The sequence below is a fragment of the Maylandia zebra genome, linkage group LG4, assembly GCF_041146795.1.
Source record: "Maylandia zebra isolate NMK-2024a linkage group LG4, Mzebra_GT3a, whole genome shotgun sequence".
NCBI lineage: Eukaryota > Metazoa > Chordata > Actinopteri > Cichliformes > Cichlidae > Maylandia > Maylandia zebra.
The window spans coordinates 18,497,529-18,512,166 of NC_135170.1; the positions used below are offsets into that span (position 1 = coordinate 18,497,529).

The 14,638-nt window shown below is 38.7% G+C and overlaps 1 protein-coding gene across 4 annotated transcripts; it reads right to left on the bottom strand.

Moving 5' to 3' along the window:
- Positions 1-2,895: 2,895 nt before the first annotated feature.
- On the bottom strand, positions 2,896-8,851 carry gtf2f1 (general transcription factor IIF, polypeptide 1). Of its 4 annotated transcripts, none has more exons than XM_004558476.4 (14): positions 8,761-8,851; positions 8,160-8,213; positions 7,135-7,184; positions 6,849-6,921; positions 6,448-6,641; positions 6,124-6,294; positions 5,787-5,992; positions 5,535-5,685; positions 5,367-5,422; positions 4,794-4,925; positions 4,608-4,681; positions 4,206-4,347; positions 3,915-4,047; positions 2,896-3,750 (listed from the first exon to the last, which is right to left on the bottom strand). In XM_004558476.4, the coding sequence occupies exons 2-14, from the start codon at positions 8,169-8,171 to the stop codon at positions 3,546-3,548; spliced, it is 1,599 nt and encodes a 532-aa protein (XP_004558533.1). In that variant the 5' UTR covers positions 8,172-8,213; positions 8,761-8,851; the 3' UTR covers positions 2,896-3,545. The 4 variants fall into 4 exon arrangements, with proteins under 4 accessions (XP_004558533.1, XP_024657958.1, XP_024657959.1 ...); XM_024802190.2 differs by having other exon boundaries at positions 4,602-4,681; XM_024802191.2 differs by having other exon boundaries at positions 4,602-4,681; positions 8,160-8,216; positions 8,761-8,803.
- Between the last annotated feature and the right edge of the window lie 5,787 nt (positions 8,852-14,638).

The window sequence follows — 14,638 nt, forward strand, 5'->3', positions numbered from 1 at the left end:
CTTTTAACTGAACACTGTGTGAGAACTCAAAAAATGGTTTATTAATGAATATAATTAGGAACAAATTACACAAATACGCAGCTGGACAACACTTGGAGTGAAGTGCTGTGAAACAACAGCACTTTACTCCAATTCTTTAAGTACTGACATCACTACACTAACATCTAATGTTCTAATTGAAAACAGTGTGTCCTTCTGCTCAATGGTTTGCCTAAAAATGCACTTTAATGTTTATATTGTTTATAATTTCCCCTAGGGATCAATAAAGTATTCTGATTCTGATCAACTGATCAACATGTGCTGCTGCCATCTAGTGGCAGCAGCACATCTTCTCTGATAAGGCAAATTCATTGCAGGAGGAACCGCACTCTATTCGTTGATCCTAAATGAAAGGGATCAAGACATAAAGTACTTAAACATGACTTCCTGGGCAACCCTAGTTTAGACAAATACTCCTTATGTACTTCTTTAGTCTTTTAACACAGGTAAAGAAGACTGTACTAAATTATTTATTTTATTGTAATGACTGCATACGAGTTGGGTTTCAACACACTGATGACACCACAGTCGGGGAGTCAATATAATAGTATATTGCAGAGAGGAATGGGGATTAGGTCTCATTCAAAGACATGGTGGTTACAGAACTTCTGGGCCTGGGATTAAAAGGTAAAATGCGTCTTTAAAGACGATGTCTGTGATGTGCTAATTATCATGTTTATATTTTTCAAACAGGGGCTCTAGACGCAGGCTGTGGAGGAGCTTCCCGGGATGCCCTGACCACTTCTTCCATACCCATGTGATTTTTTTTTTTTGAATGCTCTGTTGCATGTTGTATCTTTTATCTATACCATCCTTCAGGTTTTATTTTGTCTTTTGTTGTTCATGGTCTTTCTTCTCTTTCCCAGCTGGCCAAGGCAGATGTTTGTTCTTCTCTGAGTGTGATTCTGTCTCACATATAAACCTAATGAAAGGGAGTTCCTTCTCTCGACTGTTGCCAAGTGCCGGTTCATAGGGTGCTTTGTGATTTTGGGGGTTCTTGCTCTGATATTGTAGAGTCTATCCTGGTTTGAGCTGGTGCAATGCAAATATATTTCAATTAAATTGTATTTATATTGTGCCAATTCACAACAACAGTCACCTCAAGGCACTTAATTTTGCAAGATACAGTATTAGAATGAAACCCTAACAATCACACAACCCTCTATGAGCAAGCACTTGGTGACTTAGGGACAAATTCAAGCACAACCAGGCTCAGGGAGGGGCAGCCATCTACTGTCACTGGGTGGGGGTGAGAGAAAAAAAGAAGAGAGCGAAGAGAAAGAGGACAAAAGGTAAACTACAGGAGTGATGGGCAGAGTTTAAGAATTGCTAATGACTAAATACAGAAGTGATGTATAAAGACAGACAAGTGAAAAGAGCAGCTTGAAGAAGAAGCACTCAATAGATCGAGGGAAGCCTCCCAGCAGCCTAGACCTATTACAACACAACTAAAGGAGGATTCAGGGGGTCACCTAATCTAGACATACCTATATGTTTTGTCAGAAATGAAAGTTTCTAAACTTCCAAACTGGGAGCTGGTCTCCCAGAAGAGAGGTCTGATAGCTGAAGGTTCTGCCTCCCATTCTATTTTCAAATGTCCTAGGGCCCACAAGTAAGCCTGCAGTCTGAGAGTGAAGTGCTCTATTGGAGTGAAATGCTACTATGAGGTCATTAAGATAAATGGAGCCAGATCACATAGGTTCATAGATAGATAAAACTGGGTATCATCTCCATAGCAAAGAAAATGTACCCAATGTTTTCTAAAAATATTACCTAATGAAAGCATGTATAATATAAAAAAGTACTGGTCCCATCACAGAACCCTGTTGAACTCCCTGAATAACTTTTGTGTGTGAAAAGAGGCTCCTCGTTCACATGAAAAAACTATAATCTACATGTGTGATACATGTGATTCACTACAGTACTCTTGATACCAACAGTGTGTTCTAATCTCTGCCGTAACATATTTGGTCAGTGATATTGAATGCTGCAATAAGGTCTTGCAGGCCAAGCAGTTAATAGTCAAGAGGCCATAAGACTTTAACTGGTGCAGTTTCTGTGCCATTCTGCACTCTAAATCCTGACTAAAAGATTTTAAAGTAAACAATTCATTTGAAAAATGTTCATTTAATTGTTTGACAACTACTCTTTCAAGACTTTTTGAAATAAAAGGTTTGAAATTGGTGTACAATAGAAGTGTTTTTGCTTCAAATCGCACCACAATCTTTGTAAACTCACAAAGACGAGGAAGATGAGAAACCTCAGACAACACTGCACACAAATCACTTTTACATCCCTTTAACAGTATTGGCATTTTAAGTGCTGTACTTTTTCATCATTAAAATAATAAAGTTACTTGCTGCCTACCAGTTGTGTCAAAATAGTAGCTTCCTTTTACGTGATAAAGGTTATCCCAGGACAGTAAACAAAGCAGCAAACTAAGGTTTTGCAAAAGACAGTCTTAGCTTCCTGATAGTTATGCAAATGAGCTTTCAAAAATATTTGCATGCACCCTATTTCAGGGTAATCTTTGTCTTTACAGAGGGAGGACAAAATAAACAATCGATGCGTGTTCTGTGCCCAACTATACTTCATGAACAACAAGCACCCAAAGTAAGAAGTGAATGTTAGTTGCTGCCATTTCTTTTTAATGCTTTCTTTGAATTATTTTCACTCTAAGCAACACACATACATATTTAGATGTTTAATGTGAAGTGTGTTTAATAAATCTGTTTATATTAAAGTACTTTCAGGAACAAGTGATTTGATAAACTGACAAAGAAATAAAACTGCCCAGTTTTGTCCTTAAAGGACAAAAGGTTTTTTTTAACATTGAAGGAGGTACAAAAACTCAAATCCTTACATAAGAATAGTTTTATTAGAAAAAAATTTCTATGCAAGGAATTAAAAACAAACAAAAAAAAAACAAAACAGAACTATCAGGTTTTAACTATCAGGTCAAAACAAAATTTTTCATTCAACATAATTTCATGGACAAGTCTGTTACTTAAAGGGAACCTATTGTACTATTCCTTATTTTCTGTTATATACACATTTTTTTCTTCTCTGGGATTTTTGATGTAAATGAGAACCCTGTAAAACAACTTTTTTTTTTTTTTTTTTTAGGAGGGGCAGCCAATCAAAACAAAGTTAGCTTACAAGGAAGTGGTAGGCAGCTAAAACAAAGGATAAACTGCACTACAGCAAAGTGGAAGATAAAAAAATCTACATGTATATATTTTGAACTGGAAATCTTGCAAAGCAATTTTACTGTTTTAGAGTTCAAGAATAAAAATACAGAAAAGAAAACTGACAAAATAAGTCCGCTTTAAGGTGACTTCTGCTGAAGGCGGGTCTAGCTTCCTGTGCTGTGGCATATCACAGAACAACCTGTGCAGACTATTCTTCCATGGGTTTTATTGAAAACACTATAACCTTTGAACAAAAGAGGGTCAGTTTTAGCACTTCACCACTTCTACAACCACAACATCCCTCTGTTCCTTTGGTTATTCAGTGAGGTAGAAGTGCATTTTGTCGTTTATGTTCTTGCGCTCTGGATTGAGGCGCTTAAGGATCTGTGCCAGCACGTTGACAGTCTGCTCACTGCTCAGGCCGGTGCGCTTAGTCTGGAACTTCTTCAACAAGTCTTTAGTGGTCATTGGTTTACGGATCAGGTAGCGGCGGACTGCTTCCTCTGTCAGCTGCACATCACTGTGGGGTGAATGAAAAGTAAAGAATACAGTTTAACACTCATATTTACATTATATATCTATTGGTGTATTTATGTTAGCCTTCTGAATCGTAAGACAAGCAGGAAGAAATAACTGTGTGTCTATGAAACTGTATTGAAGAAAAAAAAAAAACCTGGACCTTACCTTGAGCTTGGGGTGGATTTGCCTGATTGGGGTTGAGGTGTGCTCTTCCCAGAGGGAACAGGGCTCTGGGTGCTGGGTTCCATCTTAAGCTTTTTGGCAGCAGGTGAGTCGATGCTAGGACCTTGTCTCTTACCTGGAGACAAGACAGAGAAGACAAGTTTGTTTGGAATGGAATAACAAAAAGAGAAGATTTGAGAGTAGAAAGCTACTTGTGAAGGTCCTGCATATATCTACGTATGTACACTATACTGTGAACGTATGAGCATTTGTGTGGGCTTTCTGAGAAATCACCTTGCTCCAGCTTGCTGGCGGCAGCACGGAGTGTGTTCGAGGTGGAGGCAGAGTCTAAGGATGGAGTTCCAGGACGGCTACCAGTCCTGGAGCTGCCTGCAGAGCCACGGCCACCAGCACGTTTAGGAGGTGTGCGTTTCTTCTGAGATAGGAAGGAAAAGACGATAATTGATGAGAATGCAAACAAAGAATGAAAAATTCCAATATAGAATAACAATCCGCACTAATATGAAATACTCCAAAGCTTCAGCATTACAAAACTGGTCGCACACTGGTCGAGCCATTGTTTTATTAAGCAACAACGGTACTGATGTTAATTATGATAATGATAGGAAAATATATTACAAACTAATTTGGCTTAAAAAGAAATAAATGTGAATTTGTTCAGTTACGCACACTAACCGCCATGAACAGAGCAGAGGCCGTCTCTCCTTCGATGTCACTGTCATCTGAGCTGTCTGATTCTCCACTGCTGTCTGTGAAGCACAAGAACATAAATCTGACTACTCATACACACACATTGCTCACATATTTTAAAATACTCCATTCAACAGTACGTGTTGTGACTCTTTTTTAAAAATTTTTTACCTTTTTTCTTCTTCTTCTCCATTTGAACTGGGGTTTTCTTCCCTTCCTCCTCCTCTTCCTCCTCTTTTGCTTCCTCATCATTCTGTTTCTCCTCCTCACTCTCTTCCTCACTTTCAGATTCTTCATCAATCCCTACAAAAGGATAAATATTCAGAAACAATCTAAATACATTGATTAGTGAAAAACTAGACACTTCTGGCAGGTATCTGGCCATAACGTTCGTCCAGATGCGGAGCTAAGTTATATGAGACCTAAGTCATTTTCAAGATTGTGTCTACTCAGGTCACCTTCCACTCACCTAACTTTTCAATGCCTAAAATAAATTTTTTGACACTGTATGCATAAAATCATATGTTTGGGGGTGCCTGTGCCGCAAAAGATAGAATGGTGCGTCTACCAATCAGCATGTTGAAACCGTGAGTCGCCTGTGATGCATCCATCAGATTGTGTTCCTTTAGGGTTTGTATGAATGTGTGTGAGACTGTGTGAACATCCAAGTACACGTCCATTTACATTTACTGTGTTTTATAGCTTCACTTTTATTGAGTATTTTTAACAATAAATTGATCTGACCTTTAGGGTGTTCCTCTGCTTTGACAGGCTTTCCCTTTTCCGGTTCTTCTTCTGAGCTAAATTTGAAACACAAAATAAATGAATAAATAAAACAACAAACAACAAAAAAAACCCAAACATTGTTGATACAGTGTGAGTCTTTGTGTGCTACCGTGTAACGGATCTGACCTGCTTTCATCTGACATATAATCCACTTCTAGGCCCTCGTAGTCTCCGTCATCGCTGTCTTCCAGAGCCTCGTTGTCTTTACTCTTTTGCTTCTTTCTCTTTGCTTTTCCTTTCCCAGCATCTTTTTTTACCTTTGGCTTGCTCTCTCCATCTGTCCAACAAAGCCAAAGTGTTTGAAGGAAGAAAATCAAAAGATGAAAGCTGGAGACGTTTTACAATAGTCTCTTCTTCTTGTTGTGTCTTTCTCCTTACCGTCCCCCATACTGCTGTCACTGTCATCACTGCTCATCTCCAGCTCGTCCTCCAGGTCATGAATGCGCAGGTCACCCCCTCTTCCGCCCCCCTTCTTTTTCTTCTTCCCAGATTTTTCTCCTTCGTCTTCGTCTTCCTCACCCCGCTCCTGCTCTCGAAGACGTCTCTGAAGCATGATGCTAAAGTGATTCACCACCTTGTTCCGCCTAGAAAAACAGAGGGTGACTGTCTTAAAATCAAACAATTAACATCTAGGGTCAACTGAGTACTTATTTTTAAGTACTCATTTTTCTTCATCACTTTTAATCCCAAACCACCCCCGTCCTTTCCCTTTCACCTGCCCCACTCCTCCTCAGCCTCCTCAGCAGTCAGAGTTCGGTGTTTGGCCTGTGGTGTAAAGTTGTACCAGCCGTGAACAGGAAAAGCCTCGAAAGCTCCATCGGGACACTGCGTGAAGATGTAGTAGGATGCATTTTCTGTAACGCCACCCTTCTTTATACCTTTGAACCTTAAAAAAAACAAAAAAAAAACAAAAAAAAAACATTCTTTACAGACATCAAGTCACCGAGATTTCTCTAAATAATAACTCTTATAATACATAATTTTATCTTGCATTACCAACACTTTTGGAGAGTAACTCAGAGGGAGTCTCTCTACTCACCTCTTGCCAGCTTTACCATTAACCTTGAGAATCCAGGGCTGATCCTCCACTTTGAATTCACGCGTGACGATACCAAACTTCTTCCGACGAGCTTCCTCGCGCTGCTTTTTGCCAAACTCACTACCTGCTGCGCCTTCAGGGGTCTCTTCCTCCCCATATATCTTCCGAGCACTCATATCTCTTTCCATACGAGCCTGGGGAAAGGAGAAAGAGCAATGGAAAAGTGAAAAAAAAACAAACCCCAGCCTACTCATTCCTAAATTTATCACATCTTTCTCGCTCTTTTTTTTTGTTTAAGGCGAATAAGACTGGCTGATATTCCTTTCTCATATCAACTCTAGCTCTGTCATACTGAAAACCTAAGCTTTGTCTGTGAGGTGTAGTTAAAGTATGAAGCCCACCTGTGTCCATGTTGAACAGTTGACTCTGTCCCCTGCATTGAAAGCCATTATATTGTACTTCTTGCTAGTGTTTCTATGCAAAGAAAAAAAAAAAGAAGAATATAGTGAGTTATTGTGCAACATAACTGAGCTCAATTCATTTGCGTCACAATCATCTTCTAATAGTCATGCACGTCTTCAAGTGACACCTAGAATGACCAAAACACACATGAACACATGCAAAACAGTGACATAAGGCAAGTCCTGTGCACACAAATCTCTTTGGATATTTACATGTGTTACTCACTTGGGGACACGCACGATGTATTCTGTGGTTGAGGTGCTGCTGCTGCTTCCCTGTAAGAGAAAAAGTGTTCTTGTTGGAAGCCTGTCACATTTGAATAATGTGCACACCATGAAAGCCATGTCAGACCAGTACAGCTCAAAAGTCTTGAGTCTCTTCCTTTATATTTACAAGTAAAATGGAAATGCAATAACTTACTCAAACCACATATAAGGTAAAAATGGAGTTTGTACAATTGTAACAAACTTTAAAGTCAATATTTAGTATAATTTGCTTAATTCTTCAACACAGCCTGAACTCTCTTATCCAAGCTTTCTTGTCATTTCTTCCAAGATGTCTTCTGTAATAGTTCCCCAGGCTTCCAGAAGAACGTCCAAAGCTCATTTTTTGACAACAAACCTAATCAGACACTTAAAATCATTGCCAACCTGATTGGACAATGTAAAGAAGACCACAAAGGATCAAAGCATTTTCAAGGAAGACTATGGAGACAAATAAAAGCAAGAAAAGCACTGGAAAAAGTGAATATTTTTTTTGCATCTGCTGTCAATGTAGTTTTTAGAAAGAGAAAAAAGAGAGAGAGAAAAAAAGGGAAACTGGAATTAGCCAAACTGAAATGAGCCAAACTGTAATGAGGTACAACACTGGATAATCTTTTGTGTTACCTGCCTCTTTCATGCTTGAATAATAGGTCAGTGTTAAGTGGTTGACAAACAAACCGACCAACAAAAAAACAAAAAACAAAAAGCAACTCCTCTGAAAATAATTAGGTGCAAGGACTGGACTGAAAATGAGTTTACGAAGCAGCCAAAGAAAACTCCGTCAGAAAGCCTGGAGAACTGTTTCCAAAGACCACTTAAAAATACAATTAATTCTGGCTACTTGGAAAAAAAACATGGAGAAATGAGGGATGGCTCAAGACTTTTGCACAACACTGTAGATTCACGGCATTAAACATAGCACAAGAGTGGATCAAATTATCAAAAGAAAATAAAGACATACTTTTGTGTTGTCAAATGAAAGCTTACCAGTGATGTCATGGTTGGTTGTCAGTCTCTGGATTTACGACACCACATCAACAGCTGCTTTAGGCGAGGTGGACACACCGTTACGAAAACAGAGTAATGATACTAATAAGATAATACATAATAATATATAATTCAGTCAGTTTGTGTTTATTTTTAACTCAGATTATCCAGCTGAGAAACAGAGAACCGAAAAGGTCTGTGAAGGTACGATATCCCTGCACGAAGACATTCAAATAATGCTTTATAAGCGTTTTCAGCAAGTTATGACAATTTTAGGATTAAAACAAACGCGGCAGAATAAAGGAAACCTATCCCCCTTCCATGACTCATTTGTAATATTACAAGAAAGACTGACTAAAGTTAAATTAGGCTAAAGTTATACGAAACGAGGTGTAACTGATGTTTATATCTTTGTACGTTAGCTTTAGCAGCACCACATTTTGCAAGCAGCTGTAGCTGCGGTCTGTAGCTAACTGTGAAAACAAGCAGGAACACTGTAAACTCATGAGACCTATCCATCTTCGACCAATGCAAAAAATATTGGAAATTAAAAAGACTAAATATGAAATATCGGCTCATAAATGATTATATACCGTCTTACCGCTGTGTGCACTCCAATTGCACTTGTTCCGTTTGCCTCTATGGTCAATAGGAAACATTTACTGTAGACATTGGTTCCTACCAGTCCCTTTGAAGGGTTCCGCTTGTTCCCTTGTATTCACCAGTTTATCTTGTTTAAGAGTTTCTTTCTACCACCCCACTACTCATCCACCGAGGAAAATATTTCCAGAAAGTGGCACTACCTTTAACGCAACATTTTCAAACACGTGTGTAAGATGATATCCACAATCTGCACTAATAAACTAGTAAAATGTGTGTTTTAGGGTTTTATTAGTTTTAAATATTCATTTTGTGAATAAATGCAATTTGCCTGTGTGAGAAGCAATTAAAGAGACATAAAATATCCCTCATAGTACCTGTATGTCAATAGCATTTAGTGTGTAACAGAGGATTTAGCGAGTGATTACAATGATAGCCTGCTCTGTGGAGCAGTTTAATTCAACCCTGTTTCATTTATATTAGATATACATTATACACACACACACACACACACACACACACACACACACACACACACACACGCACACACACACACACACAATATTAGAGACAAAAGAAACCCAAGAATGTGTCACATGTGCTTGAATTGCAGGCTCTGACCATAACAAGAACATACCTTGACATGGGCCTTAGAACACGTGTACAAATTTGTCCTATATGACTTATCAAAACCCTCCCAGAAGTAACAAAACAAAAAGAGAAGTGTAATTTTTAAAATTTATCTTGTCAACTAGTAAAGTAGTATTGATTGTTGCCTTTACTTTCCATTATCCACATTGATTGACTCACAAAAACAGCACTGCCAAGGAAACATGACATTAAATGCTACAAACACTAATAAGAAAGAGAAACTTTGATGAACAATCTGAACTGACTAATAATAATTACTTATAGGCACTTGTTTATCCTTTATCACACATTTGACTGTTTAACTTCGACTTGTCGCTGGTCATATAATAAGGTCATATAATAAACTTGTTAGCAAGGAAGAAGACTATGGATTTGACCAAGATTAGATCGAAAAGCTATGATAAAGGGAAACAGATACACAGTGTATATATATGTATGCACGATACAGTGCATAAGATAAGCAGTGATTAAATAATGGGCTATTTTAATTGCAATCCTTGAACATGTCTGCTACAAATGGTGCACAGTGACTGTATTTTTTTTATCATCTTCAATTTGTATTTGCATTATCTCTTTGCATGTTTAAGGCAGGATTAACTTTTTTGGGAAGCAATTCAAATTTCACAGTGTGTGCTACAAGTATTCAGGACTGACGAGCAGATGTCATTGACACACGATGTTTCGTATGATGATGAATTACTTTGCTTTGTCACTTCTACTTGGTATGTAATTTTCATTCAATTCAAAATAGAACCTGAAAGCAGAAAAAAATCTAGATTTTTTTTTTAATGAAAAAAGCTCTTTTTGATTGAAATTGTATTTTGCCTTTGATAAATGTTCTGTTGGCAGTCCTAAAGAAAAATACATCTGAACATACGCTTTTGGTAACCCTCAAAAAAATTATTATAGCAAATATTTGACCACTCTTTTGCATTTGCATGGACCCGGCTTTAAAGCGTAGTCCACATATTTTTAGTAGACTTGAGGTCAGGGCTTTGGGAAGCTCATTCCAGAAGCTTTATGGATCATTTCTCAACAACTGCAGATTCCAAGATCAAACAATTTTATGGAAGTACAAGTTATTGTGCTGTGTCATTACTTTGCCAAGTTTTGAAAGAAGACACACTGTGAACCCAAGATGAGGGGACATTGATTAGGATGTGTAGAAACAAGTGAGGAACCACCATGTATTCATGTGTGTGTATGTTACATATAAAGCAATAACACATCAACAGAATGCTTGTTTTTTTATAAATAGGTGTGAATGTGGAAATGAGGCAAGTTGTATAAAGTGCTTTAAGTTGTCAGGTAGAGTAGAAAAGCACTATATAAGACTCAGTCCATGTAGGTGGATGAGGATTGTTGTAGTTATTTTTATGACTATTTTGATTAGCATTTATTTTGTCACCTGGAGAGCATACTTAAACTTGCAAACACAGCACATCTTTCCATGCCGTGTGCACTACATTAATATATCCTTTGTCATGTTCCTTAATGTCCATCCATCCATCCATTCGCGTCCGCTTATCCTGTTCAGGGTCGCGGGGGGCGCTGGAGCCTATCCCAGCTGTCATAGGACGAGAGGCGGGGTACACCCTGGACAGGTCGCCAGTCTGTCGCAGGGCCAACACACAGAGACAGACAACCATTCGCACTCACATTCACTCACACATTCACACCTTAATGTATTCTACTAAAAAAGAAAAATTATACAGTCTTGGAGGCATTCCTCAGTTTGATTCAAGTGTAAAAATGAAGTTGGTATGTGACATTATAGAGATGGTAACGTGAATGATTACTTTTCAATAGTATAACAATTTAACAGTAATTTTTAAGATTAATTAAACATTTCTATAACTTTTTATCTTCTTTGTTTCAGGTTTGCTTGTGATACCTGTTATTACTGTGTTTCCTCCTGGTATGAACAAATAAATAGCCAATATATGTGATTTAAAATCACCATAAAGTAATAAATTATGTGTGATAATTATTGTACATATTTGATTTGCATTGTGCAGGTTCTTGTGATGGATACACCAATATAACTCAGTCGTGGCGCAATCGGGGATTTGACGCTACTTATTTTGGTGCCACTCTTGTCAATGACCAGCAGCTTCTTAACAAATGGTGGCGCTTTACAGGGATTGGTGGAGACAGAGTTATTATTAATTGTGTACCCCCTTATCGTGGTGGCACATGGGGTGCTCTTTTTATTTCATCACCTTATCCAACCACTGAGTCTCTGACACCAACAACAGTGACTGCATATGGCTTCTATTCTCGGTGTACTGACATGTCCGCTGTAGTGAATATAGCTCTCTGTCCTGGAGGATTCTACGTGTATCAACCAATGAGTTACCCATATTCCCAGCAAGGATATGCGACCTGTGAGTAGTAACTAATTCTTGTCACCATGCTTCTGTTCATTTTTACTTCTAAAATAGAAATCTTAGCTTGAATCCCTTTTTCAAATATTCAGAAATCATTCATTCATTCACTCATTCATTCTTCTCTTGGTAGAGGTGGATGCATCTTTCCCCCTCTCCCTCCCTTATCTTTCCCTGCTTGGTTTCTGTTCTTTTCTAGTCTTGTCTAACTCTAACCCTCAGAGAGTCTCTCAGTCTTGTTCTGGATTTGATCAATTAGTCCCTTAATGAAATTGACACTGCTTGATGGTCAGTTGTGTCGTGTGCCTGGCGACACTCTCAATGGGGGGCATTGAACAAGATGTGGAACAATGATAACAGAGTTCTCGCTGTTTGGAGCTGGCTCGGACCTGGCTTATCGAAGAACAAAGAAAGCGATTACAGCTGTTCAAAACCCCACAAGGCTAGCCAACATTACTGACGATGGGCAAGCTGTGAGTACTCAGACTGTGTTTATTGAACACAATATTGATAAGATCTTGGAGAAGCTGATGGCTCCTCGATGGGAATTGAGAGACTTGATGACCAGTGATGGACATTTAGACCAACTGTGAAACTGGAATGCAGTTGTTCGTTCGAACCCAAACAACCATGTCCTTCATGCAGCTTTCCAAGGCCAAGACTGGCCAGAACAACAATTCTCCCTGATAAGAGGACTGTATTATGACTGTCTGCTCCTATCCCTTAAGGTCACCTATGTCAGGTGGAGGAATGTTGACTTTTGCTTGACCGGGAGAAAGGACTCTCGCTCTCAAGTTGAACACTCCCTCCCCCCTCCCAATGCCTCCGAACGCTTACTCCCACTCGAAGTAGACAGGCGGACCTGTCCAACACCGTACCAGGACCAGGCTGCTGTTCATATGGGCTAACTCTTGACTTTTTTCGTACCTCTCTGATCTTTCTTCCCAATGTTTTGCTTGTGTATTCTATGTATGGTCAGAAGGGGTGCTCATGATGGCGCCGGATCATCTGGCAGCCTGCGAAACAATTTCCCTCAGGATAAATAAAGTACTATCAATCAATCAATATAAATTCTAAATTGCTGAAGTTAGTTATCTGCAGTGCTGAAAGTACTTTAACTGGCATGGTCTCCAGGCCTAGGATCAGTTGGCTGGTCACATGACATGCAGACTAGGAGAGAGGAGTGCACATTGCACATTACGACTGTAAAACTATGTCACTAAATATCTAAACCCTAATTTCAAAGGGCAAAACTCGCTAAATTGAAATGTTTTTTTGTTGATAGTCATTTATGTTATGATTGTGTTTCACAATTGTATATGTATTTAGATCATTATGACTGTAAGCCAGACTCTTGTGGACCATTGGCCAAGTGTATGCCAGATGGAGGCTGCAATTGTGAGGATGGTTATGAAATCCCCCAAAACCACCTTCCTACTCCGGCTTCATTTGGTTGTGTTGGTAAGTACGTGAAATTAAAAATAAGTAACTATTCTATATTTCTTGTTTATTCTTATGAAAATAATGTATAAAACAAAGTACATCATCTTTTGATCCTGATGTCTTATGCCTAAAAAAATGATCTGGGCCTTACCAGGTTAAAAAAATCATTTGATCTTTCAAAAGGACAATGCAAAAACTGCTACTCATAAATCAGAGTCCCTTTATAGATAAAACTTTCTACCCTAAGTTGGGAAAAAAGGGTTAACATTTTAAATTATGAGGGAAAAAAAGAGAATATTACGTAATAAAGATTTATTCCTTTACTCATTCCTTTTAAGACTTTAAGTGGGATCACAGGTAGGAATATTTGAAATTCTCAAAAATGTGTGGAATGTGCTGGTCAGTTTACCAGCATGCCATGCGATGAAGCAAACTAACTTCTTTAGTAACAAAGTTGACAGTGTGAGATTGCATTTGCAAACAGCAAAGACTAATCTTTCTTGTAACATCATCCCCTGGATTAGGGTCAATAAAATATGTCCTATAGTATTTGGAAAGGTTAATGAGGATTCGGCTGAGGATATGTTGTCATATCCTTATCTTCATCTTTTATAGATGAGACATCCATAGGCATAGACTTGGATGGAAAACATATTTAAATCCTTGACTTTGCTGTTCTCCCAAACGTCCTTCAAACAGCCTTCAAATTGTTTGCAAATGGTCTTATAATTCAATGCTCACATGGGCAATGACAGTGAGACCTGGAAGGGTGTAATTGGGCAGAACCGCATGCCTGATCTAAACCTGAGTGGTGTTTTGTTATTGGACTTTTGTGCCTTCCACTGTTTGTCCATAACGAACACCATGTTAGAACATAAGGATGTCCATAAGTGCACATGGCACAAAGAACACCCCAGGTCACAGGTCGATGGTCGATTTTGTAATTGTATCATTGGATCTGCAGCCGTATGTTCTGAGCACTCGGATAAAGAGACCGAGCCTTTCAATGATCACCACCTGGTCTTGAGTTGGGTTAGATGGTCGAGGAGAATACTGGACAGACCTGGTACGCGTAAATGCATATTTAGGGTGCTCTGGGAAAGTCTGGGGGAGGCCACTATCAAAGAGATCTTCAACTCCCACCTCTGGCAGAACTTTCACAGCATTACCAGGACACTGTAGGTAAGGGGGGCCATCAAGCTGATCAAAGAGCTCTGGGTAGAGACCACAAAATTTAGAATGTGGATACAAGTGGCAGAAATGAGCCTTCTCCAAAGGATGGCTGGCCTCTCTCTTGGAGATAGGAACCATGCTGAATGATAATAATACAAAGATTTACACTAATGTTTGTTCTAAATAAACTTCACAAACAAACTAAAGTAACAATAAATAACTAAA